Raw genomic sequence first — 27701 nt, 5'->3', positions numbered from 1 at the left:
AAACTACAGAGCCCACGTGCCCTGGAGCCTGCGCCACAACTAGAGAAGAGAAAACCCAGACGCCGCAACTAGAGAAAAGCCCGTGTGCCGCAATGAAAGATCCTGCGTGCCGCAACTAAGACCTGATGCAGCCAAAAATAAATTAAAAAAAAAAAGGTTTACCTAGAAACTTAAAAAAAAAAATTTGCGGAGAGTGCCAAAAATACTAGACACACACACAATTTTAATGAACGATGTAATAAAATGAATAGCATTTAATTCAGCGTTTGCAACACGTGCCAGGCACTGCTCGAGGCAGTTACCACACACTGCCTCTCTCTGAGGTGGGCACTAATTGTATTCCCTTTTTACAGATGAGGCAACATTGGCAGAGAGGAGCAGTAACCCGCTGAGGTCTCAGAGGCACTCCAGAAACTGTTCTCTGAACCTCCACAGTAAGGCTCAGCAAGCTCTGGCCCACCACCTGCCTTTGTCAATAAAGCTTTATTGGAACACAGTTACACCCATTTGTTTATTTATAGCATGGCTGCTTGGGTACCACAATGGCACGGCTGAGTGGCCACACTAGGGGCTGTATGGCACACTAACCCTAAAATACTTACTATCTGGACCTTTAGAGAAAAAGTTTGCCAACTCTTGCCTACACTGTGATGCCTCACTTTCAATGCCTACTACGTGCCAGGCAGGCACACAGGGATTCAAAACAGACTAGTCGTAGGCTCTGGGGATTCAAAACAGACTAGTCTCTGTTCTCACCAATTCTTGCCTATTGGGTAATGAACAAGCAAATAAATAAATAAGCAAGATGGTGATAAGTCACCATCAGAAGCAAGGGCCAGGCGAAAGGACAGTGACAGTGGAAGGACTGTCTCAGAAGAGGGTGCCAGGGAAGGCCTCTCTGACGTGGCGACATCTGCACAGAGACCTGCAGGAAACGCGGGAGCTTTACGACCACTGGGAAAGGAGGCATTTCAATTTTCTCAAAGCTTTCCATTAACACCCCACAAACAAAACTCCCTTCCTCTCTCCTAAGCACAAACATTTGTCTTTTGCCCGTGGCTGAAAAGATTTTACATAAACCATAGCTTATTTAAACACAGCCACTAGTTGATTCAATATGCTCATTAAATGATCATCTATTTTATGGGTCTCCTTAATAGGGAAAAAGAGCCTTTTTAGCATGGTGTTATATTACATTAAGACTCAAAAAGTCTGCTCTTACATTTCAGCAAGAAATCAAGCTTACTCTCACTGATGAGAGAAAAGTTACAACATCACCAAAACAAAATTAAAAGAAAAAGGAATGACGGCAAGTTAACTCATAATAATCACAGAATCAAAACAAGTTCAAAGCCACAAGCAGGGAAAAAAATCCCCACCAAATTAATCCCATTAGGAGGGATCAGTCACCTTCTGACTGGTTGAAACCGAATCAAACCATCTCTATCCTTATAATAAAACGTCAAGGGGGTAAAACTAAGGGTCATTCATAATGACCAGAAAATATGTCCCATGTTCTTAATTGTCAAATGGGCAAAAAGCAGGTTAATGAACAATATATCTAACAGTAGGCCGTTCTGGTTTAAATACTAATAACGTGGATATGTATTATAGGTCTATGACTCTAAAGAGAAAGTCCAAAAGAACATAATCTAAATCATTAGCTGTGGACTTTGTTTCCTTACTGATGAAATGTTATCATAATGGTGAAATATGAAATAAAACGTAAAAACAAAACTGTGAAATCCCAACTCATCAGCAGCTGACCCCGAGGAGACGAGGGTTGTGTAGCTGTCACGAGTGTGGGCTGGGTACCAGATCTCCTAGGTTCCAGTCTGAGCTCTGCCACTTTCAGGGTGAGTGGCCTGCCCTCTGTGGGCCCATTTTCCTCATCTGCAAAACTGGGGTAGCAACGGTACCTACCTAGGACTGCCGTGAGGCATGAGAGGGCACCCCATCTCTGGGAAGGAGGAGGTAACAGAATTATTCTCAGATCCAGCTGACACCTAGTTGCCGGGTGAACACACACAGCACCTTCCCGGGTGAGACACCTCACACTGAGTGTCTGAGTCAACTGCTACCCTGAGACTCTGCACACAATGAACAGCAGCCTCTGGGTCCTATCCTGAGTTCATCCCTAAAATGAGTCAGATAACGCCTAAAATGCTAGTTCTCACCCACTACAGTTCCGTTATTTAACAGAGTTCCACTGTAAGCCACGTATGTGATGACCTCTGAGAACTCACACTCGGGATTCACACGGGCATCACACTTTACCTGCCGAAGGTACCAAGAGACGCGTCATAAAAATTAATCCCATGCTTGAGCGAACAGCAGAGATCCATCAGGAAGTTATGAACAAGCTCCCTCACCATGGTTTTCCCTGCGTCTTCGGCAGAAGTCTACGAGGGTTTCAAAGAAATTCAGTGAAAATCCCAAGTTCATCAGTCTTACGAACAACTACAGGGTAAAAACTGGACAATATCACATGCCTAATGGCAACTTAGAAAACATCTGGTGTAATTCAAAAACAAAAAACCCCACCAAAAAACAGAAACACCAATCAAAATTTAAAAATACTCTTATATGTGGAATCTAAACAAAATAAATAAATAAAACAATAACAATTTTTTAAAAAAGCTCACAGATACAGAGAACAGATTAGTGGCTGCCAGAAGTGGGGGTCAAGGGGGTGGGAAAAACGGGTCAACTGCGGTTTTCTGTTTGTTTTTTACTTTAAATAAATTGAATTTAAAATGTTCTTTTTAAAGTTGAACAAACAGGGAGTTGCTGGAACAAGAAACTACAGATAACTTGAGATTTTCTGTCATCTGTTACTGTTTCCAAGCACTTCACAGTAATTCTTACAGCAGCCCCGTGAGGCTGGCAGGGCAAACATGATGACACCCATCTCACGAATGAGCAAACTGTGGGAGAGACAGCTGAAGTCATCACTGAGTCAGGAAGTACACAGCACATCAGTATTAGGATCTCCAGCACTAAACAGTCTCTGTTTACAGCATATGCTTTAAATAGAACATTTTTTCTAAGCTTTTTCTTGCTTCTGCATTGTGATACTGCGACAGAAGAAATAAATATTTGGTCATCGTCTCCAGTTCCTGGCACAGAGCTCCTAAATCCCTCAGAATCTCCTAGGTGATAGGGGCATCTTTCATTCTAATGAGGCAACCCTTAATGGGCCCCAGGAGAGCTTCAGGATGGGGTCTGGATGCCAGAGTGTAACCCGTAATGAGAGCATCACTTAATTCCGATTCTGAATGTCCTCACCTATAAAATAGAACCATTAAAAAAAAAAAAAAAATCGGGACTTCCCTGGCGCTCCAGTGGTTAGGACTCCGCGCTTTCACTGCCTTGGGCCCGGCTTCCGTCCTGGGTCGGGGAACTAAGATCCCACAAGCCACGTGGCATGGCCAAAAAAAAAAACTCTTAAGAGGGGCAAGTTTAAACCTGTATTTTTAAACAAGCTTATGAATGACTTAATTTCTCTTGCTCTTTTGAATAAAATTCCACATTTGGGAGTGTTTTTATTAAGCCCCTGAGGCTTCCTGGTTATAGAACGTACAAAACGTGTCCAAAACAAGAGGACATAGGCAAGTCGTGGAGATAAAAGGAAGCAAAACAGTGGGCTCTTGAGAGGGAAAGTATCATAGAGTTAACAGGAAGCCTGAGCCTTCATGACTCTGGCCAAGTCCATGTTCAGAAACACCCTGAGGAAACTCAAAATGAGGAGAAATAAAAAGTTCACTGGCTTTGGGTCCATGTGAGAGCAACTGTTCTAATTTAGCACTTGTTACAAAGTCAACTCCACATGTCAGTAGGTGAGGAAATTGAGGCTCCCTAGGTACTTAGGATCCTGAAGTAGAAGCAACAGGCCTTGAAACTCCAACTGCTGGAAAAGTGTGAAAAGAATGGATGGGAGAGGAGAGGTAAGTGAGGCGGGAGAGGCAGCAGGGATCAACCCTGTACGTCTACCATGCAAGCTGTAGGGAAAATTCAGATGCCACACAGCTAAAGGGAATGATGGTTTTCACATTTAAAAAAAAAAGTTTAATATCATGATACCTCAGAGATTAGAAAAAAATCTTATTGTAAAAAAGAAAATTTTTTTTTAAATCATATTGCATCTGAGTTGGGAATTAACATAACCACAAGCCAAAAGAAACATCAAATGGGGGGACTTTCTTGAAGGCAGGCGTATGTGTCGATTCTTCAGTCTCCCGGCTCTGGGTATCACACACTTAACAGTGAGGCCAAGCGAGAGCCAAAAACGACTGTACCTCAACGTTCTCCAGGCTCACGTCGACAATCCCCTTCCAGCTGTACAGAGACGCTATGTGGTTCAGTACTTGCCCGGTAAAGAAATGCACCTTCTGGGTTTTTGTGATATTTTTATTGTGAACTACCTAAAAACAAAAAAACAAATGAATCTGAAGGAAGCTGATTTTTAAAATCGTGTTTATTGGATTTCGTCATTATAAAAATAATGTAGGCCTGTGGCAAAATATTTAGCCAGAAAAAGAAAACACGTAAAGAGAAAATTTCACCAGTATTGCCACCACCCTAGGATACTCACAGCCCACATTTGGGTACATTTCCTTTCCGCCTCCCTGTCCCCATCAACCACACAAAACATACGTGCGTATGTGTTAGGTTCTTGTTGGGGTGGGGTTCTTTTGGCTTCTTTGAGAATATACTTAATTATAGTTTTGTGCCTGCTTCTACTTAATGCAGCATGAGCTGTCTCCACATCATTAAAAATTCCTTTAGAACATCACTTTGGGGGCTGAACATCATTCTATCCTATGAGCGACTATAACTTATTTAACCATTTCCCAGGTGTGTATAATTAGGTTGCTTCCAAACTCTGGCTATGATTAGCAGCATCCTTGTACAAAGCCTGCCCTGCATCCCTGACTCTGGACTTGGAATTGCGGCATCAGTTCTCAGCTCCACACAAACCCACCCCCCCAGCTCATATCTCTGAGGGTTTATGTATTTCAAATACGTTCCCCGGGTGATTCTGTGGCAATCCCATCCCTCACTCCAGGTGTACAAACATGTTTAAAACCTCTGACACATACTGCTAGACCTGCTGTCTTCCAGAGGGGTTGCAACACTTCCTCCAGGAAAGTACCTGACTCAAAGCGTCTTTGCTGGCACTGAATATCATTGTTTCGAAAAGTCAATGCCAGTTTGGTAGGTGCAAAGACCTGTACCTCATTACTTGCACTGCTTTGAATCAGGGTTTCTCAACCTCAGCACTACTGACATTTTGGCCCAAATAACTGTTGTGAGGAGCTGTCTTGCGCACTGTAGGATGTTGAGCAGTATCCCTGGTCTCTACTCACCAGATGTCAGTTGCATTTCTCCAGTTATGGCAACCAAAAATTGCCAAATGGCCCGTGGAGGGCAGAACCGCGGCCGGCTGAGAAGCACTAAATACTATGCTGATTAGCCATTTTTACGTGGGCTGCCAGTTCACGGCCTTTTGACAACTATTTATGTTGGGAGGATCATTGAGTTTTTCTAACTGATCATTTAAGGGGCTTCTGTATCAAAGACAGTTATCCTTTCAGCAAGTTTTAAAATTTCTGTCAGATGCATGTAAAAGGCAGAACACGCAAGATAACACAAAATAACATTTTGCCAGGTGAGTAAATGAAGAAGAGTTGTATTTACAGCTCAGTTACCCCAGTGGCTTCCTGTGAAATAGCGGGGAGCAGGGAGCAGCTTTTCTCCTGTTGCGATGAAACAGCAGCCTCGCCTGAACTGAAGTGGTGGCTTCAGTGCCTGTACCCTTCAGGACTGGCTCATCACCACCAAGTTTCTGCTTAAGAAACGGCTTCCCATTCAACCTATACAACAACCCATATAACCTACGATGTTATAGCTCTAAAGTCCTGTAAAACACTGGAGCAAACAAATGACAGGAACATTGATCACCAAAAACGTACCTTCGTTTTCAGTGTGGATAACAAAATATTGATGGTAGAGATCCTATCTTCCTTCATGCCTGAGCTAAAGATGCAAGGAATAAATTCTGAAAGTAAAAGTTTCAAAGCATTAGACTCAAAAATACTTTGAATGAGAACCGATGACAGACCATTACTGCTTGAAATGTTTGTTTGCTGTACCATTCTTAAAATGGTACAGCAAACAATGCCATTTACTTGCCTTTTTTTTTGTTTTTTAAGTTTTGTCTTTTTTAATTATACAAGTTCACAGTAGGAAAAACTATTTTTGTGACATAGGAAATAAATATCTGAAGGCAAAACAATGACTGAACCATTAAAGTTCAATAGTTCCTTTAGTTCTGTTTTACTTTCCTTTTCTCATTAACTTCGGTAAAGTTAATTTAATACTGACGGTTTCAAAGAGAACGTATGTATGGTACGATTACAGTTTTCCAAAGTTTCTCTCTTCGCTTACACTTGCTCAGAGATGTATTTAAAGTGACGGTCGTCACTTTATTGATTGGTGGTAGGACTTGCTTTCTCTTCATACTTTTGGGATCACCAAGGACTCAGCCTCCACGGCTTGAAGCTGTTACCATTACTAAAATACTGGTGAAAAGCAGCAAAGCAATTATAATTTCTCTTCCTCCATACATGCTTAATGGGCACACATAATTACTACAAAAGCAAATTCATTATTCTTAAAAAAAAAAATCAGAAAATAGCAGACAGAAATTTAAGATCAACCATAACTCCACTACCCAAAAGTTAACACTGTTGATGTCTGGGTTACCAGTTAACTGTTAACCTTCTGACATATCCATATTCTGTTAAACTTAACTTTTAGTAAAACGGGATCATGCTTTACCAGTTTTATAACTGAGTTTACACCCAATCCTATATCCTTAAAAAATCTGACATCTATATATATATTTCTGCATCATTGTTAATAGCTGCATTCCTCCTTGTGACCAGTCCTCAATTTGCTCAACCCCTTGCTGGTGGGTAGTTAGGAGGAGTCCAGTTTTCAGCTAATAAGAAAAAATGTCCCCTAACAAAACTTCTGCTCACATCCTTAACTATTTCCTTAGTATAAATGACTAGATGCGGAATGGCTGGACCAGCCCAACTGCCCTGCAGGAACTTTAACAGAAGTGCATCCCTGCCCCTTTAGCAGCATGGATGGATAACCCCAAATCAGTGTCCTTTATTTAATAAATGGCCAGGCGCCGAGAAGACCCAGAAGGATTCTGAAGAAACGCCCAGCCCTGGTTGCAGAGGGCATCCCACACGGGCCCGGCAACGAGCAGGACGTGTCCACTGCACCACACAAAGGAGGCATCGCCTCCAAGGGGCCGCTGCCCAGACCAGGGCGACGACACCCTGGGAGCAGGACCCGCACCTGCTCGTAAATGGTCTCTGCAGCTCGTTCCGGAGGGGGCTCTGGGCTCCCTCGCTGGGGGAGGTGGGGGAAAGGCTGGCGGCCCCACGCTGTCCCTCCCCCGACAAGTGCCTGGGTCCCAGCCGGGACACCAGCTCCTCATCCCAGACAGGGCGTGATCCCGGGGGATCTTACTGGACAACTGTCCTCTCCGCGCTGCCATTCACAGTCTTGATAAAACACAAGTAGCCCTAATAGATTAAACTACGCCAAGCCTCGCTCTAGAGACACTGGCATCGGAAGGTGGTACTGTTGGAATTCTCTGAAGCTCTACTACTAATATTCTGGTAACACTAGGCATTTTTTAAAAACACAATTACTAAGAAACGCAGGGTAGCCACGGCTATGAATCCATGTACTTTCTGGAACCATAAAGCCTCCTTTGTCTGCATGAGTCTCTGAAGTGTGCACGTCTCCTTTGTTAGGCCTGCTCAGCAGCCAGCTAGCGAAACAGGGATATCTCTGTCCGCACTGACCAGCGGTATCAAAACTGCACTGACCAAAGTCTTGCGCCACACACACCCTCTACCCTAGTGTACACGGCAGCTGCGAAGCCTGCAGACTTTTATTAACCTGCAAAATGCTCTGGGGTAGGTTTTTCAAAACAATCACAAGCAGGCTGTGCCCCGAGACAAAGAGACACACCTACCTTTCAACTCCAGCACTTGTGCGATTGTGCTATCGTCGCCTGCGATCAAGAAGGAAAGAGCGAACTGAATGTAGGCCAGCCGGACGTCGTGCACTCCCTGGGGGCAAAGGAGACCCGCATGTCACGTGCATATCCACACACACACACACACACCCCCCAGGGAAGTAGGGACACGCAGCAGGCACGCCCCGCCCGTCCCAGTATCACAGAGGCCTCCCGGGCTTGTGCCATTAGCGGGTCTAAGTCTAAAACCACTGGTCATCTCTTTATGTAAACAAAGGGTTTTTTTCTTTGCTCTTTCCCCTCAATCTTCTACTCTATTTCTCCTTCTCTTTCAAACTCTCTCTAAATACAGAAGTACAGGTCTCCCCTTCCCCGACTGTAATATATACACATTTTTAGTTCCTGGATCACTTTGGTATAGAGCAGAAGACTCTCAGCCTGTCTGGATATGACCTACTCTTGTGTAATGAAACAATACATCTATGTTTCTGAAAATCCAGAGATAATGGAAAGGCTAGTGCTGATTCTGATGAGACATCAGTGAGGTGACGTCTGGCTTTTATATTATAAATTTATATTATAAATTACAGATGCTGTCTCATTACAAACCCACCATGGCCTTCCCAGGACTGCAATCTGCACTGTCCCGCAGGCATCAGCCACTACCCAGGAGAGCATCCTCAGTGAGGGCCCAAAGGCCATGACCAACAGACAGGGGAAACCACTAGGGCCACCTGATCAGTCTTCCCTCCCAGTAACTTTAAGACAAACCTGTGTCTCACATTCCTTTTTTACACCCAAAGAACCCACAGCATATGATCATGCAGGTCTCGTCAGCTGGACCAGAACTAGCACATATGCTCAGATCCTCCACTGCTTACACCGAAAACTTTTCCCTATTTCAGTTATTCCAAAGGTACTTTAATTTGATGACAAGAAGTAAGTGAACATCACGGAGAATCACTGCCCTGAATGCCTGAAAAAATTAAGGAGTCTCCGCCTTCCAAGAGTCCCATTCCACTTAGTAGTGGCAGCAGAGGTGGGGGCAGTAGTGATGATGATGATGATGATGGTGATGATGGTGATGGTGGTGATGATGGTGATGATAGTGATGATGATGGTGATGATATCAATAACATTCACTGAGCACTTACTATGTGCCAGATACTATGTCAGACGCTACACATCTGTTATCTCATTTACTCCTTATAACGATCTGAGGTACAGATGCCCACAATACCCATTTTACAGATGGGAAAACTGAGGTTTTAAAAACTTCATTTAAGGTTACATAACTACTAAGTAAGTAAGTACTGGAACTGGAATGATACGAAATACCTGTACAAATACACTGCTTCATGCCTAACTTCACATCTGCCTACAGAGAAGTTCCTTCTTCTCGGGGGTCCCATGGCATTTTTGTTCCACTTTTTCTCAAGGTGCAAGGACCGTAGTTGGCACCATTTAGGCCTCTATGTATTTAATTAATTCTGTCTTGTTTTATTGGATATGTTTCTTCTGGAGAAAAGAACGAGCACCTGACCCCTGGTCTGTAACATCCGGGTGGAGGCCTTGCTCGTTCCTCGTACTGATGGAGTTTATCTCCAACCACGCCACAGAACACACGTCAGCAAGACCTTACAAGATCAATGCTGCTTTATTCCAAATACACTAAGAGCCCCAAACTACCCTCCTGCTCTGGGGACCAACCTGTGGGCCTCTTCACAATATGGAGTTTGGGTACAATGATGGCTGAAGTCTTGAAAGTGAGCTGCACTCCTCAGATTGTCAGCCACGCTCCAGTGCTTCACTCACCAACTCGATGTTAATAAAACACCATTTACACTCAAGATGCCATGACTCAGGCTGAGAGGATGCAAAGGTGACTCAGATACTGCCCCTGTCCTCAGGAAGCTTAAAGTAACAACTGCTCCCAAGCCATCCAGACGTCTCACCGTTCAAACAAACGTGTCACCTAATTCAAGCACAGTTAACTTGTTATCCTGGTCTACGTACACCTTACATTTCAAAAGAATTCTGGCAAAATGCTAAAACTTGCCTTATAAAATTAAATTAGGTTTGATCCTTCCCCAGAGAGTAGGAAAGGTTCCACAAGTTTTAAGGCTTTTTCCTCCACTGAAGTACTGGGAGTCAGGGCCCTGGGATGTGGCCCCACCTGTCCTTGCAGGTCTTTCTGTCCTGCGCAAACACAGCAGAGTTGGACCAGATCCTCTCAGGGGGGCCTCCAGCGATGGATTCTGAACTGAAACAGAGGTTGGTTCTCACCTGCCGGCATCCATCTCGTATATCCCAGAGAAGCCCAAATTTCAGATTCCTGACATTGTGGAGAACAAAACCCCCGAGACATAGCCCCTGCCCCTCTCCAGCAGCCACCACCAGGCCTCTCCACCTGACCACAGCCCCTCACTGCCCCGGAGCCTCCACCTTCCACCTCCAGCAAACTCCATCAAAGGCAAGAAGGCCACACGCCTACTCTTCATTCCTACCCTGTGAATTCACAGGGTGATTATCCCAGGAAGGAAACATCCTGAACTCTATGGCTTGTTCTGCAAAACACTGTCTAAAATAGACCAAAACATATTTGGTAAAACTGTTCTTGGCACAGGACTTTTAACAATGCTTTCTTTGGATGAAAAAATATTCCTAATCCTCTTTCTTCATGAAGCTTTAATAAGTCCCTCCGAAATGTTAAAAACACTCAAAAAAATTTATCTCCCAGCTTCTTCAATAACTAAATGGCATTAAAAAAAAAAAAAAGAAAAAGGTGGGGAAGAGGCAGAAAACTCAAAGAAATGAAGAGATTTAAGAAGGATATCAACCAACACAATGTGCGGCTCTTGTTTGGACCCTGATTGGAACCACGAAGTGTAAAGACGTTTCTGAGATAGTCGGGGGAAGCTGAGGCCAGCCTGGGCACTAGATGATGTTGAGAAATTATTAATGGTGTTAGGTACAATGACGGCACCGTGGTTTTGTTGTCTAAAATGTTCTTTCTGTTAGAGACACACACTGAAATATTGACGGTGAAATATATGTGGGATGTGCTGTAATAGACTGCCCCCAAACAACCCAAAAGGTGGGAGGGGTGACAGGGTCCGAAGCTGGATGACAGGTACGTGGGAATTCATTGTGTCCCGTTCTCTATTTTTGAATGTCCCTGATATTTCTCATACTAGAAAAATTTTTTAATGTCTAGAAACCATTTCCTACAATATACAGAGTATCAAAGATACTTGATATAAATGATTAAAGGAAGTAAAAACACTTTCATTTCAACAACAACTCCCGTTTCACAGATCAAGAGAGATGTAGAATAACTTGCGAGGCCCTGAGATGAAGCAGCACATATGCCGTCCTGCAGCTGGATCCAGGCCGGGAAGCCCAGCTTGGGCTCTCCCACACTGTGTCCTGGCGACTGGCCTGTCCACTGACATGTACTTTACTTAGATGGCTGGGCTGGCTGAGGTCAAGACACGGGGTGGGAAAGGGAAGGGATTCTGACAGGTAATTACTGCCAGGCTGATTGCCAGGGAAGACCAAAGAGCCATGATATCTGCCCTAGCGTGCAAACAGCACACACATTCCTTTTATTAGATACGCACTTGGACGCCAGGAGCCATCACTCATTAAATGGAACTTTTGACACATTAATCGTAGTATCCATGAAACCTGGAATTTTTTCCTCAGAGAAAACCTTATTCATAACTGAGGAAAACCCTCAGCACTGTTGTTACCATGATTAACCTTCAGTCCACTACCTGGCAACGCAGAAACTCTTAACCCCCGGGAAGCGCTGGAGAACAAGGTGACGCCTGGCTGCAGGTCACTTATTCTAACGTGGCTCCTCCACCTGGGCAGACCGGGGTGGGCCTCTGTGGCCTGGTCCTGGTGCTCAGGAAGGGGGCGTGCAGCACGGAGCCCGGGCGGCTGTGGCACTGCCACCGGGGCACCAGCGGGGAGAGTGGACGCACAGACGGAAGAGGCGCTTCGGCAGCCTACAGCTGGCACACGTCGGGCGGATGCCCTTGCACCAGCCTACGAGCCCTGAAACGCGTACTTTTTCCTCAAGAACCTTTCCAAACCCCAGTGAAACTTCTGGAGCCACCAGGGAACTTTTTTTTTTAACAGCTCTCCTGAAAACCAAGCATTCTCTCCGGCACAAGCCAGCCCCTACTCATTATAAGACTTATAATTGGGAGACGCAAGAAACATAGTAAAAAGCCATAAACGTCGTCTTTGATGAGGTCACTGCCTTGGCCTCCCAAGGCTTTTCTACAAAGTGGATGGAACCCGCATGGGAGGACCAGGCCACCACCAGGGCCTCACCACGAGGCGCATGGAGACCGTTTCCACTGCTCTGTGAAGACGCTCACAAGCTACATCACCCTCACAGGCCAGGAAGGCACTGCGATGCTGAGCCCCCAGAGAAGCTGGTGTCGGACGTCCCTGTCACTCGGGCTCTGCAGGCGACCGGACCCTCACCGCCAGCCAGGAGGGAGGCCTCCCGCCCCATCTACGCGAGGACCAAGGCCAGAGAGAGGAGGACACGTGAAACACTTTGGCCCCCTCAAAGGGAAAGGACGCTCGGCACTCCTCACCTTTGAATCCCTCTTGGTCACCAGCGTGTACAAGGTCTTTTTATTCAAATCGAAATGGCTGCAGACGTCCCTGGCAGCCTCTGGACCCTGGGTCACCATGGCGGCCATCAGGTTCAGGCAGGCTCGAGCCATCCTGTTCAGAGACAAGAAGGAAAGCAGGAGTGTCAGGACAGCAGAAACACAAAGCCACCCCCTGAGAAGCAGCTGCACACTTGGCTGTGTGGTCTGCTACCCCCAAACCAGAAAACGGAAGGAAGGAGACATGCAGACACACTCTTTCTTTAAAAAAAACCCTCAGGAAATCTTCAAAGAAAGCTAAAAATCTGAGTTTGAGTAGGATCTAAGAACACAAAAGGCAAGGTCAGAAGAAGATGGCCGCGTCTGTGTCCAGTCAACGGTCATGTATCTGGACCCACATCACCCCTGCCTTTGCAGGGCAAGGCGAACACTTCCGCACAGTGGGCATCCCCACATGCGAGCTCCTGGCTGCCTTCCCATCCTGCAGTTACCCCAAATTCACGGTTACTGAGCACCAACTACATACTAGGCACCGTTTAGGTGCTGAGAGGATGGCGTTTTACAGGACGGTCAAGGCCTCCACCTGCAGGTACCCAGAATTCTAGGGGAGGGAGACAGCGAGTCGAGACGTCGATTATGGCACACGTATAGCTGTGGATGCGGCGGCCAGAGAGGGCCTCCCTGAGACGACACCTCTGCAAAGCCCTGAAGGCGGAGAGGGAGGGTGCCGGTGAGGACCACGGGGAAGAGCTGTCAGGACAAAAGAACAGGCAGCTTGAAGGACAGCAGGGAGAGCAGCAGGGCAGAAGGAGAGGGCCCGGTCAACAGAAGGAGGGGCAGAGCCACAGTCTTGATGGCCCCGGAAGCTGCTCCGCTCTGTTTGTGAGTGGAGGAAAGGTCAAGGGCACTTGTGGGGCGCGCAAGGCAGACCAAGCCCAAGGCTAGTCCTGCCACGGAAAGGCGGGCAGCTCACCTGTAACCCGAGGCATACAGGGACTCACAGATGAGCTTCATGTGGTTATTCATTAGCTTTTTCACGATGTTGGTCCCCACCACGTGAAAATGGGAAAGGTCACTGGCTGTCCGCAATAATATGGCCTCGAAAACTTGAAATATTAAAAGCATCTGCAAAGACAGAACCGAAATGCTTACGAACCATCTCCTTTCTTTTCCTCTTCTACATATGTTTTCCTCTAGTCTTAGCCACAGCCACCTGCAGGTTTAAAACCTTCAACTTGCAGGATGACGCCTACCCAGATCCCAAGGCAGACACAGGGATCTGCCAGGCCCCAGGCTCTGGAATCAGTCTTGTTCCAATAGTCTAGCTAAATAGAGAGAGGCTTGCTTACAATTAAACCAAATGAAATTCAAAGAGAAATTTCTGCTACTGATCCAGCCTCCCTGCTTTGGGGATATTCAGGTCTACAGCCGTACAGCAATAATCCCGAGATTTCAACAGGTTCATAAATATCCCAAGCTTTGAACCTCTTTGGAACCAGGAAACAACAGCTCAATATATGTCTGTACCTGTGACACACAGTCTTTACCTATTTCCCTTTTGTTAAAGCAAACCACAGTGAGACTAAGTGGATCTAGATTAAGAATCTATGATCTTTCCTTCTGGTATTATTCACCATTAACAAGTTACTATTTTCCACTAAAATGCTTTCAAAGGTTATAATGCAAAAATGAATGTATCCCTACAGCACAGGCACAGAGCATCATTTTCTGTAGAAAGCTGGTAATGTCTTGGAAATTTATATCACATTTCTCTTCATCAAGCTTAACACAACAGTAGCATTAACTTTTTCTTCTCTCCATCAGGCCAGGTCAGAAATAGCATACTTCACTTTCAGGGTGCTTCTCCCCACTCAGGAGCTGGAAAATCTCTGCACACTCAACAGAAATCTTTATGTACCCCTCCACGACATCATACACATCTTCTCGTGGCAGCTTCTTGGCCGCAGAAACAAAGGCTTCCAAGGCTGAAATGAGAGTTAGGATCAAATGTGAACGAGGACAGTCTAGAAACAATCTCAGCCGCCACTGCAACAGGGAGATTTCAGCAGGAACATCCAGGTGACTGGAAGTGCCGCTTACTGAGATGGAGAACAGAGGAGCAGGGAGGAGACGGGGAGATCAAGAGTTAGGACACGGTCTTTCCTCCATCACCACTAAGTCATAGGCAACATCTTTCAAGGGCACTGGTTTAGAGCAGAACGCTTCCTCATGCAGGTATCCTCCCCGATGTTGATACTCATCCACTCCTGAGCACCCTCTGGGCCTTTATCAATCTAACCCTGCTCTCCCCTCCTACCCACCCCTCCCCCACCACCATGAAGGGACTATATAATGGATAGAGAAAATGTGGGATATCTATACCTATATACAGAAATATATACAATGGAATATTATGCAGCCTTTAAAAAAGAAGGAGACTCTGCCTTTTGAGACAACATGTATGGACCCTGAGGGCATTAAGTGAAATAAGTCAGACAGGGAAAGACGAACACGGTATGTTCTCACTTACATGTGGAATCTAAAAAAGCCAAACTCATAGAAATAGTAGAATGGAGGTTGCCAGGGACTGGGGGATGGGTAAAATGAGGAGATGTTGGTCAAAGGGTATAAACTTATAGCTATAAGACGCATAAGTTCCAACGAATCTAATGTACAGCACTGTGACTATAGTTAACAACACTGTATCATATACTTCAAAGTTATTAAGAGAGTAGATCTTAAATGCTATCACCACAAAAAAAGTGGTAATTATATGAGGGGATGGAAGTGTCGACTAACCTTATTTGGGTAATGATTTCACGCTATACATGTGTATCAACTCACCACATTGTACACCTGACACTTACATATGCTGTATGTTAATAATATCTCAATAAAGCTGGAAAAAACAAAACAAAACACAACAGAAAGAAAACCTTCCCTAACACCTGGATGAAAACAAAACCCTCTAACATTGATCAAATCCACTTCTCTGATGGTCCAGTGAGGTGATCCTACCACAGAAAGTTACGAGAACATATCAAAAGGGAGGGAGAATCCGAGACCAGATTCAAACACAAATCCAACAGAGCCTCACACAAGGGATTCACACTTTCACCCACTGCCTTCAGCCCTGCCACACCTCCCAACTCCTTCATCTGCACCCAGCACCTGTCAACCCTGGTTTCCTTCTGAAACCAGTTCAAATGCAGTGCCCCAAAGTACAGAGCTCTGGGCAAAACCACAAACGTGTCTAAGGTTACAATCCTTCAAATAATTAAACATGCTCTTTCTTCCACCAGAAAGTCTCCTATCCCTGTCCTTTAGAGGACTTGTGCTGGAACAGTCTGTACATGATTTTACAGATTGACATCTGCCTTTCCACTTGATCGTTCATAAGCTTCACGGTGGCAGGGCCCACGTGATTCTTACTCACCATTTTATCTCTACCCTACCAAATAACAACCCCTTGTAAATAATGAACAAATGAATGTATGAAATGTATAATTCTGTGCTACAGCAGGTATCATCTTCCTAGGACTGGCTAGCAGTTGCAGGTATCAAACGTTTAAAAACAAAATCTGTGGGGCTTCTGTGGTGGTGCAGTGGTTGAAGAGTCCACCTGCCGATGCAGGGGACACGGGTTCGTGCCCCGGTCCGGGAAGATCCCATATGCCGCGGAGCGGCTGGGCCCGTGAGCCATGGCCGCTGAGCCTGTGCGTCCGGAGCCTGTGCTCCGCAACGGGAGAGGCCACAACAGCGAGAGGTCCGTGTACCGCAAAAAATAAAAATAAAAATCTGTGGACGACAAACTGGAAACTGAGGGTATTCTGGCCATTAACTTAATAATTTTTCAGTTGAGAAAAACACTGTCACTGTTTCATTTTGACACAGTGCCAGTGTTCCACATACTAGCATATTCAATTGTGTTTTGTCCTTGTAAATTAAATACTTTCTAACGGATTACAAGGAGTTGTGATGGGTGGTCACACTTCTCAAAAAATGAAATTATAGAGTCTGCTTTATATCAGTCACTAGTCTAATCCGGGTCAACTGACAAGTCCTGTGGTGGCTTCATGTGATAGCTTATTACCTGTTATCGGGTCAGTGTGAGCGTTGGAGAATCAGAGCTACGGAAAACAGAGCTGACAGCCATGGTAGTAGCAAACCTGCTCACTGAACAGCCCCGAGATGACTCACCGGCAGGACTCCACAAATAATCTGCTGTGTGAATGAGTAGTACAGTTATTCACTTTCCTAGCAGTTGCAGTAAAGAATTTTAGAGCTTGCTGAGGGATGCTGTCCAGGAAAGGGAAGCATACAGTCGCAGGGAACTGTCACAATCAAGCAAGTCGGCGCCCTGGACTCGAAAGCACCCGGGTCTCGGTTTCCCGACTGCAAATCGGGAGACTGGTCTCTGCAGAAAGGAGCGGCTGTGTCTGCACACGGAGGCCCCACCCAGACCGAAGCCGGGAGGCAGCCTCGCACGCTCGCACTCTCTTCCCCGAGCCCCACACTCACCCGGCCCAGCGCCCTGCGGGTCCCTCAGCTGAGCCTTGAAGCGCACGCCCGTGAGCTCTTCGGTGCGGGCCCGCTTGGCTGAGCCCGCTGGGGGAGCCGCGCCGTCCTGGCCGCCCGGGGCCTTCCTCTTGGGGCGCCCCATGGCCGAGAAGGCGGGGGCGCACCGGGATCCACACACCCGGGGTCCTGACAACAGGACACACGCGGACAACCAACGCGTGTCTCGGGCCAACACGTGGGCTGAAAGGGGCGGGGCTGGCGGAAGAGGCAGGACCTCCGGAGGGAGGTCGGCGGAAGGGGCGGGACCTCTGAGAAGGGCTGTCCGACGGGAAGCAGGTAGTGAAGGTGCGGGAACCCGGCGTCCTGGGTTCCTCCTTGGTGCTAATGATCCAGCTGGCTTGCTGGCTGCCCGGGGCAAGCCGACACTCCACGACACCCCCGCTCGGCCGCGGCGGGGAGAGGCCCATCGGCGGCCTTCTCGAGCGTTCTTGGAAGGAAGAACCCCCAGGTCCTTCACTCCCGGAGGGTCCGAGCCCAGACGCGTGGTAGCAGCACAGTCAGATCAGTTCTTGACCTGAGGGCGCTCTGATGAAGCCTCTTGAACCTGATTGACATGCAGCGGGATTCGATGCTTTGCCTATTCGAGGCCCTGCGGGTTGGCCGGGAGGGTGGATGCCCCTGGCTAAATGCCAGGCGGGCTTCTGCGGGGAGGTCCTTGGTCAGACACCCGGTCCGAAGTCGTGTGGATTCCCCTAACCCTGACCCCTAGCGTATCTCACATCTCGGACGAAGACCAGCTTGTTTGGTGGGATGTCGCCCCAGACTGACCTCCACTTCCCCCAAACTAATGGGAGGACGGGCACCCTTCCGGCCATGCAGGGTGGGAGGAAAGGATCAAATGAAGTAACGTCTGTGAAAACCCTTCGTGGACAGCACGGCAGCCTCGACATCTAAGCCACCATCATTAAAATGGAGACAGCAAAGCCAGCTGTCCTGAGCAGAGAAAATGATGCAATGCATGAAAAACTGCTCTGATGGGAAAAAAAGTACTGTGTGTTTTTGTAAGATGTTATTAATTGGCTTGAGAGTCACATTAAATGTTCTGAAATAAAATGGAGGCATAAATAAATAAGTAAAAACAGGCTGGTGCATTTTTTAATACAACTTCATCAATACTTGGTTATGTGTTCAAATAAATCATGATCCATTAGATGAGTAATTTGGTGATTGCAGGAATTGTCTGTCAGCTTGTCCTTTAGTTTCAGGAAGTACCCTCCTGTGTTCCGTAAGCAGATCTGTAGTGAGCATCTGAGAACGTGGTTTTTTTGTGGCCTGTTGGAGTTTCAGAGTCTCTTATAGAAAAAGTCTATGGGGTTGACCCTGAGTCCCTCACCTGACAAGACTATTGTGCCTGTGGAAATGTCTACCTTGTAGGCAAGTCAGAAGGAGTGGCCTGAAAAGGTCTGAGCTCTTGCAGTGGTACTAAGAGAAAGGGATATGCCCAAAATTCAGGCTGTAAAGGGCAATACTCCTGTTAGCAAAGACAGACTTAATTCTGACTAATTGTCCACATGGGTTCTCTTCTGTGGTTAATTGCCAACCACCAAGTTTGTTTTCAACCAGGGTGGACCTGACCAAAGAGACAGCAGGGAGAGGTAGGAAACACTCAAAAACTATTCAGTTTCTGCCTGTGTGGCCTTGGGCAAACAAAGACAGAGAGAGTGGGAGAACTTGGCAGTACTACCCAGCTGATAAGTAGTGGACCACTCACCCTGTGTGTCCTAACCCCAATTTAAAAACCAAGAAACAGGGGACTTCCCCGGTGGCAAAGTGGTTAAGAATCTGCCTGCCAATGCAGGGGACACGGGTTTGAGCCCGGGAAGATCCCACATGGCGTGGAGCAACTAAGCCTGTGCACCACAGCTACTGAACCCGTGAGCCTAGAGCCCGTGCTCCACCAGAGAAGCCACCACAATGAGAAGCCTGTGCGCTACAATGAAGAGTGGCCCCCGCTTGCCGCAACTAGAGAAAGCCCACGTGCAGCAACGAAGACCCAACGCAGTCAAAAAAAAATAAGTGTCTATATAAATGAATACAGAGACCTGGGCCTTGAGCTTGGTTAATGTCAATCTATCCTAAAAGGCAAGTTGACTAAGTACGCTGTCAAAAAGCCTCAGGATGCAGGTTTTCAAATCTACAAGCTTATGAACTGGTCCTTGGACTGTGGTGAATTAGCTAAGGGAAGAGTCCAGCCTCTAATAGACAACCAGTTCATCTCCACTGGCCATATTTCTCATTCACATCTGTTAAGTGAGTGTTTATTGATTCCCATTTCAATCTTACAAGGTTAAGTTCAAGTTTTGGAAATGGATAAAAGGAGAAGCTTAATCAAAGACTGTACCAAGTTCATATTAAAGCATGTTTATCATGGACTCTCAGGATGTGAGAATGATGTATTGCTGTACACAAGCTGAGAGTTTACCCTGCATTATTTCATCTGGTTAAACGCTTGTTAATGCAATCACATTATAGAGAGGAGAGGTATGGAATTCCTTTCTCTATTCTGATACAAGTTTTAGTCTCTTTAGTGACGAATGTTTTAATATGACACTTACCTGCGATCAAAACTGTTCCATTATCTGCTTGTTTAGCAGTGGGAAGAATGAAGCATTCTTTCAAAAACAGTCACTATGAACTCCAGTGAAAGATAGTGTCCATAGGCTAGAAGAGATAAGTAAACCTACAGCAATATTTGCTATGTGCGTTGCATTATACAACCAGCCATAATAGATTCCAAAAAGTATTACATGGTAGACTTACCCTCAAGAGATTTACAGTATCACTGGGATGATAAGTATCATTGTGATAACCTGATAAGTTCAATCACAGTAAAGAATTTAACCAAGAACCCAAGATGATATGAGATACTACAAGGCCATGTAATAATTATCAAATGAATTATTTGAGCAATAGATACATCACATTAGTATGATCCAGGCTAGGTTGTTGTGAGTTTCTTACCGAAATGAGAGTAAAGCAGAGAAGAAAACGGAAGCATCGTATTTGTCTATTTTTCTCCTCTGAGACAAAGTTGAAGAAAAGCAGAAAATGTTCCCCTCTTGTCCAATATGGAACTAGCCAAAGTGTGAGGCCAGTCGATAAAAATCATGACATAGATGATGCTTGTCTTCTTAAATTTCCCCAAGTCCACTCTCTGCTCACCTCCCCACACATGCACACACAGCACCTTCTTGCTGCCCCCATCTTCCCAAAGCCCCAGTTGTTGCAGCTTTCCCAGAACTTATATCCCAGGACAATGTTTCCTCCAGAATTATTCATTTTTCTGCCTCCCTCCCTATGCTAAGTCCCCCTTCTTCCCCACACTTTCTCCTTAACCTGTTTCCTTACGAAAGCTGTTTTTAGCTAGCTATCAGAAGATAGAGAAATTTGGTGAATTTACCATAAGGTGTTGGAGAATAATATCAACTTGCAGCCAACCCATGAATATTTTTACACTTTAAAAGAGGGCATTTGGAGATCACAACTCCCCCAGTGAATTTCTAGTAGTTGCGTTTTAGTCACTGTGACATTGAATGGGGTCTGGAGCTGGGGTACGAACAGGCAGGTCATGGGCCAGGAGGCAAAGAGCTTCTGAACATTCTGCGTGAATCTGCCTGTGAATTCCAGCCATTATCCCATATTTTATAGTTGGGGGGGTATGCCCCCGTGTTTATACTTTCAAATCCATTCAGGAAGTATGCACTCATCCTACTAGGACAATTCCCATGAGAGTCATAGCCACAATAAATACGTATTGTGTTGATGACCAGGGTTTCAGATCAGACTGCTCGAAAATACTAGGTTATTGAGTTGATGGCCCTAATCTTTGAACAGTGAAATGTAGCAAAATCCATACCCAATTAAGAGATTAAAATATCAAAGATAAATTTCAAAGCTATTGTGAAAACTGGTCTAACATCTTAGTCATTGGACAGAAATATGAGAAAATATAGAAAATTTAAATAACAATGTATTTAACAGAATACATGTTCTTCTTAAATAACAGGGAACAGTCATAAAAATTGACTACCTCCTAGGCCACAAAGGAGGCCCTAATAAATTTCAAAAAAAAAAAATCAACATCGTACAGACCACGTTCTCTGACCATCAGGCAATAAAATTTGACTTGATAATAAGAAGATAGGTTTTTAGAAATCCCATAAGGGGCTTCCCTGGTGGTGCAGTGGTCAAGAATCCACCTGCCAATGCGGGGGACACAGTTTCAAGCCCTGGTCTGGGAAGATCCCACATGCTGCAGAGCAACTAAGCCCATGCACCACTACTACTGAGCCTGCACTCTAGAGCCCACGAGCCACAACTACTGAACCCACGTGCCACAACTACTGAAGCCCTTGCACCTAGAGCCTGTGCTCCACATCAAGAGAAGCCACCGCAATGAGACGCTTGCGCACCACAACAAAGAGTAAGCCCTGGGCTCGCCACAACTAGAGAAAGCCCGTGTGCAGCAGTGAAAACACAACACAGCCAAAAAAAAAAAGTCATGTAATTAAAAAAAAAATCCCATAAGCCTGGGAGAGGGAAAACAAAAACAAAAACAAAACTTCTAAGTAATCCTTGGGAAGCATTAGGGAAATTATGAAAGACTTGGAATGCAATAAAACGAACACTTTACATTGCTTAGTCTGTGGGACACAGGTCTTAAAGGAAAATTTACAGCTTTAAGTACATTTATCAGAAAGCAAGAAAGGTTGAAAACAAATTAACTGATAATACATATTCAAATCAAGAAATTGGAAAAGGTACAATAGAATCAACCCAAAGAAGTAAGAAGAAAAAAGTAGCAAAGATAAGGAGAGAAACCAGTTATAAAGAAATTGAGAAAAACAATAAAGAATATTCACAAACCAAAAGCTGATTGTTTTTTAGATTAAGTAAACAAACCTGTGGCAAGATAAATGAGGAAGGAAAAAGAAAAACTGCAGAACAACAAGACACAGGAGTAAAGGGGGAACACAGGATACAAACATAGGTTTCTAATAGTAAATATTTAAATGTATTTAGAAACAACTATTCACAAAAACTTTCAAAACTCCAAGAAGTTAACAAATTACCCTTCTGGAAAAGGATAAGAATCCCAAAACTGACAAAAAAACACTAGAAAATTTGGATAGACCAATAATTGTTAAATAAAATGATACGATAACCAAACCTTTCCCAAGGTACAGGTGATTTTCGGGTAAGTTCTTGCAATCTTTTAAGAAACAGATAATCTCTACCTTATTCAGTTTGCTTCATAAAACAAAAAAGAAGGAAAGATTCCCAACATCTTTTATGAGGCTAATCTAACCTTAAACAGAAAACTAACCATAGATAATACAAAGTAAGAAAATGATGGGCTTATTTCACTTATGGACATAGATGTGTGTAAAGAAAATATTAACTAACCTAATCCAACACTGCACTTAAAAAAAAAAGACACAAAATACAAGGATGGTTTGATGTCATGTCTATGTAATACACCACATTAACGGATTAAAGGAGAAAAATAAATTATCTCAATAGATGGAAAAACGTATTTGAAAAAATACCTAGTCATGATTTTTTAAATTCATATAAAACTAGGAATAGAAGGAACTTCTTTAACTTAATAAAGATTATATGTACCTAAAACCTACAGTCACCATTTTACATAATGGAAAGATTTTAGATGCATTTGAATTATGACTGGGAACAACAGGAAAGACACAGATGAATTCACACTCTGCTGCTCTCTGTTACTAGAGGTCCTGGTTAATGAAATAAGGTAAGACAAAGAAACAAGATATGGAAGAATTAGAACAGACAAAACTGTCATCTACTTATAAAATTCAACAGAAATACAAACTAAATAAAAGTTTAGCCAGGTTGTCAGATATAGGATCAAGTTACCAAAATTGGTATCATTACCTCTACACTAGCAATAACTAATTTAAAAATGTAGCAGAAAACAAGACACCATCACAAAGGAAAAAAACCTGTAAATTATTTCAGAATTAAACTAAAATAACTGCACAACATCTTTAAGGAGAAAATTGTAAAAGAAGATCTGACTAAACAGACAATAAAATGTTCATGGAAGAATGTCTTCACAGTGTACATTTGTTAGTTAATTCTTCCTAAATTAAGCTATAAAACAAATTATTGCCATTCCAGTCAAAATTAAGAAACTCAAAAAAATCATGATAAATTTGTGTGGAAAAATAAAGGCCTATGAGTAGCTGAGTCCAAAATACTTCCTTATCATGCATGAAGACATATCTTAAAATTATAATAGTCAAATTAGAATGGTAGTGGTAAAAAAATATAGACAAATAGACTGGCGTAACAGAATATAGACTCAAAAACAGACCTGTGTCACGGAGGTATAGGTTAACAACTCTGAAACTGCTTTTATGCATCCTGGAGTTAAACGAATAAGCAAATGGTTGGAAAATGACGGGGGTCAGGTTTCTCACTGTTGAAGAGGGCAGTTACTAAACAACAAGGTAAGGCTAGAATGAACCCTGTGGGACTGATAAGAGTTGGAGATATCACTATGATCTCATATTTAACTTAATATAAACAGAGATAGATTGATACAGAAATAAGTATAGATATGTATTATACCTGGGTTTGTACACATGCATATATTTCCTAGCTCTTTTCACTGACAGAACCTAGAAGCAGTGACACCCCAGTAGCAATGAGCACAACCAGTGCCCACATCTTGATTTCTAATACCATTACCAAATAAAAGGAACCAGGACACTTTGGAGAAATGGCAAATTCTAAGGCTGGGACAGAGCATATATTAAACAAGCCCTGAGCATCTTGTAGCACCAGAAAGTAAGACATGTTTCCCCAAAAATGGAGGATATGTCAAAGGGACACAGGAACCAACTTGAAATAATTCCCAATGCAACAATTTGAGTGGCAAAATAATTAACATACTATTGGATTATAATCCCAGATATAAAATAAATGTACATGCCTATACAGATTATTAAATGATTGTATAAATAAATAAATGGGGAGAAGACCTTTCTTACAAGGTAAGATTCCTTACAAATCTTCTTACAAAAGTAATCCAGGGCTTCCCTGGTGGTGCAGTGGTTGGGAGTCCGCCTGCCGATGCGGGGGACGCGGGTTCGTGCCCCGGTCCGGGGGGATCCCACGTGCCGCGGAGCGGCTGCGCCCGTGAGCTGTGGCCGCTGGGCCTGCGCGTCCAGGGCCTGTGCTCCTCGGCGGGAGGGGCCGCGGCGGTGAGGGGCCCGCGTACCGCAAAAAAAAAAAAAAGTAATCCAAGTAATATATGTAGTTACTTCCTGCTCCAAGAGATGGAGCTTAGTTCATACTCTCTCTCCCCACCTCCTCCAGTGTAGGCTTAGTGACCAACTTCCAAAGATTAGAGTATGGAAAAGGAAAAACTGTAACTTTATAGTGGAGAAACATGACAAACACTACCTTAACCAAGTGATCAAGGTTAACATCACCAGTGGTAAGTGCTGCTGCTATCAGGAACCCTTGACATGATGTGATGAGAAGGGCATTTCACGTCTATAGCATCCTTCCACAAACCCATAACCCCAGCCCAATCATGTGAAAGACGTCAGACAAATCTAAATTGAGGGAGTCTAAAAAATACATCACCTGTACCCTTTAAAACTGTCAAGATCATGAAAAACAAGGAAACACTGGGAAACTGTCAAAGATCAGATGAGACTGGGGAGACATGACAACTAAATGCACTGTGATGCCCTGGACTCCATCCTGGGACAGGAGACGGACACTAGGGGAAAAGTTGGTAAAATACGAATAAAGTCTGGAGTTCAGTTAACAGCAATGTACCAAAGTTGTTTCTTACTTTTAACAAAAGTACCAAATAAGCATGAAAAATATGGATATTAGATGAAACTGGATGAGGGTGTATGGAATTCCTCTTTTCAACTTTTCTGCAAATCTAGCATTATTCCAAAATTAAAACTTTATTCAAAAGAAAACAAAGACCTTTGCATATACAGGAGCTTGATATATGATAAAGGTAGCACTACGTTTTTCACAACGGGTTTTCCACCAGAACACAGCTGTCATGAAACCCACGGCTGAATCTAAGCCAAAATAGGAAAGGAAAAGACTCATATCAACGTTGTCATCACTGGACACTTAGATTCAAGCAAGTCTACCATTAATGGCCATCTGATCTACGAATATGGTGGAACTGACAAAAAAAACATCGAAAAATTTGAGAAGGAGGCTGCTGAGATGGGAAGGGGCTCATTCAAGGATGCCTGGGTCTTGGACAAAGTGAAAGATGAACGTAAGTGTGGCATCACCATTGATATGTTGTATCACCATCAATATCTCCCTGTGGAAATTCAAGATCACCAAGTATTATGTGACCATCATTGATGCCAGAGGACACAGAGACTTTATCAAAAACATGATCACAGGCACTTCTCAGCCAGACTGTGCTGTTTTTGTTTTTGTTTTTGTTTTCTGGTACGCAGGCCTCTCACTGCTGTGGCCTCTCCCGCTGTGGAGCATAGGCTCTGGACACGCAGGCTCAGCGGCCATGGCTCATGGGCCCAGCTGCTCCACGGCATGTGGGATCTTCCCGGACTGGGGCACGAACCCGTGTCCCCTGCATCGGCAGGCGGACTGTCAACCACTGCGCCACCAGGGAAGCCCTGTGCTGTCTTGATTGTTGCCGGTGGTGTTGGTGAATTTGCAGCAAGTGTTCCAAGAACAAGCAGACCCATGAGTGTGCCCTTCTGGCTTACACACTGGGTGTGAAGCAATTAATTGTTGGTGTTAACAAGAGGGATTCCTACAACCGGAAAGAGATACAAGGAAATCATTCAGGAAGTCAGGACCTACATTAAGAAAATTGGCTATAACACTGACACAGTAGCATTTTTGCCATTTCTGGTTGGAATGGTGACAACATGCTGGAGCCATGGAAGGTCATCCATAAAGAAGGCAATGCCCAGCACTTCCCTGGTGGCGCAGTGGTTGAGAGTCCATCTGCCGATGCAGGGGACACGGGTTCGTGCCCCGGTCCGGGAAAATCCCACATGCCGTGGAGCAGCTGGGCCCGTGAGCCATGGCCGCTGAGCCTGCGCGTCCGGAGCCTGTGCTCTGCAACGGGAGAGGCCACAGCAGTGAGAGGTCCGCGTACCACACACACACACACACACACACAAAGGCAATGCCAGTGGAACCACACCGCCTGAAGCTCTGGATTGTATTCTGCCACCAACTCATCCAACGGACAAACTCATTTGTCTGTCCCTCCAGAACATCTACAAAATTGACGGAATTGATACTGTCCCTGTGGAGCCGGGTGTTCTCAAACCCAGCATGGTGGTCACATGGGCTCCAGTCAACGTTATAGTTGAAGCCAAGTCTGATGAAATGCACCATGGAGCTCTGATGAAGCTCTTCCGGGGGATTCTGTGGGCTTCAACATCGAAAAGGTGTCTGTCAAAGATACTCACCATGGCAATGTGGGTGGTGTCAGCAAAAATGACCCACCAATGGAAGCAGCTGACTTCGGACTGTCCTAAACTATCCAGGCCAAATCGGTGCTGGCTATGCACCTGTGTGGGACTGTCACCCGGCTCACATTGTTTGCAAATTTGCTGAGCTGAAGGAGGTTGATTGCCGTTCTGAGAAGAAGCCAGAAGATGGCCCCAGATTCTTGAAATCTTGTGAGGCTGCCATGGTTGATACGGCTCCTGTAAGCCCATGTGTGTTGAGAGCTTCTCTGATCCCCCTTTGGGTCGTTGACTGTTCGTGACATGAGACACACAGTTGCTATGGATGTCATCAAAACAGTGACCAAGAAGGCTGCTGGAGCTAGCAAGGTCACCAAGTCTGCCCAGAAAGCTCAGAAGGCTAAATTAATATGATCCCCAATACCTGCCACCCCCATCTTAACCGGTGGTAAGAGAATGATCTCAGCCCTGTTTGTCTCAATTGGCCATTTAAACTGGTTACTAATATCAGTGTATCATAAAAACCTTCAGACGGAAAGAGAATGAATGGCACATGCGCGTGTGTGTGTGTGTCAGTTTTAAGTTATTAGTTTTTAAAATCAGTACTTTCTAATGGAAACAACTTGACCAAAAATCTGGCACAGAATTTTGAGACCCCTTAAAACAAAGTTTAATGAGAAAAAAGAAAAAAAAACCCGAAAACGATGGCACCAAAGATCAATGGGAACGAGATGGTGTGGTACGTTGCAAAGCTCATCCACAAATCTCTCCCAGCCTGGAGTGCAAGCCTCTTGGCAGTGAGACTTCGCAGTTCCTTCCTCCGGAGGGGGAGGTGTTTCTTCACCCATCCAGGAACAGTTTGGATTCAGAGGTCTCCGCAGCCAAGTACCACTGCCACCGTAGAGTATTCCTGGCTTTGCTAGTTTAAATTATGACAGT

The 27701-nt window shown here is 44.8% G+C and overlaps 1 protein-coding gene and 1 pseudogene across 7 annotated transcripts in view; one reads left to right on the top strand and one right to left on the bottom strand.

Moving 5' to 3' along the window:
* URB1 (URB1 ribosome biogenesis homolog) overlaps positions 1-17460 on the bottom strand; it is a 65190-nt gene extending 47730 nt beyond the window's left edge. For 4 of the 7 annotated variants that reach the window (XM_060297851.1, XM_060297852.1, XM_060297853.1 and 1 more), the window contains exons 1-8: positions 17227-17460; positions 14551-14690; positions 13679-13830; positions 12688-12820; positions 8066-8162; positions 5976-6061; positions 4299-4424; positions 2278-2402 (exon numbers count right to left, since the gene is read on the bottom strand). In XM_060297851.1, the coding sequence (XP_060153834.1) occupies positions 2278-2402; positions 4299-4424; positions 5976-6061; positions 8066-8162; positions 12688-12820; positions 13679-13830; positions 14551-14690; positions 17227-17368 (1001 nt within the window). In that variant the 5' untranslated portion in view covers positions 17369-17460. Of the gene's footprint in view, positions 1-2277; positions 2403-4298; positions 4425-5975; positions 6062-8065; positions 8163-12687; positions 12821-13678; positions 13831-14409; positions 14691-17226 lie in introns of those variants that run through there. The other 3 variants (XM_060297855.1, XM_060297856.1, XM_060297854.1) reach the window with 3 other exon arrangements.
* Positions 17367-27176, top strand: LOC115865842 (elongation factor 1-alpha 1-like; annotated as a pseudogene).
* Positions 27177-27701: the final 525 nt, after the last annotated feature.

This window comes from Globicephala melas, chromosome 4 (assembly GCF_963455315.2).
Source record: "Globicephala melas chromosome 4, mGloMel1.2, whole genome shotgun sequence".
Classification (NCBI taxonomy): Eukaryota; Metazoa; Chordata; class Mammalia; order Artiodactyla; family Delphinidae; genus Globicephala; species Globicephala melas.
Note: the sequence above shows the minus strand (reverse complement) of the source record. Positions and strands in the feature narration are given on the sequence as shown.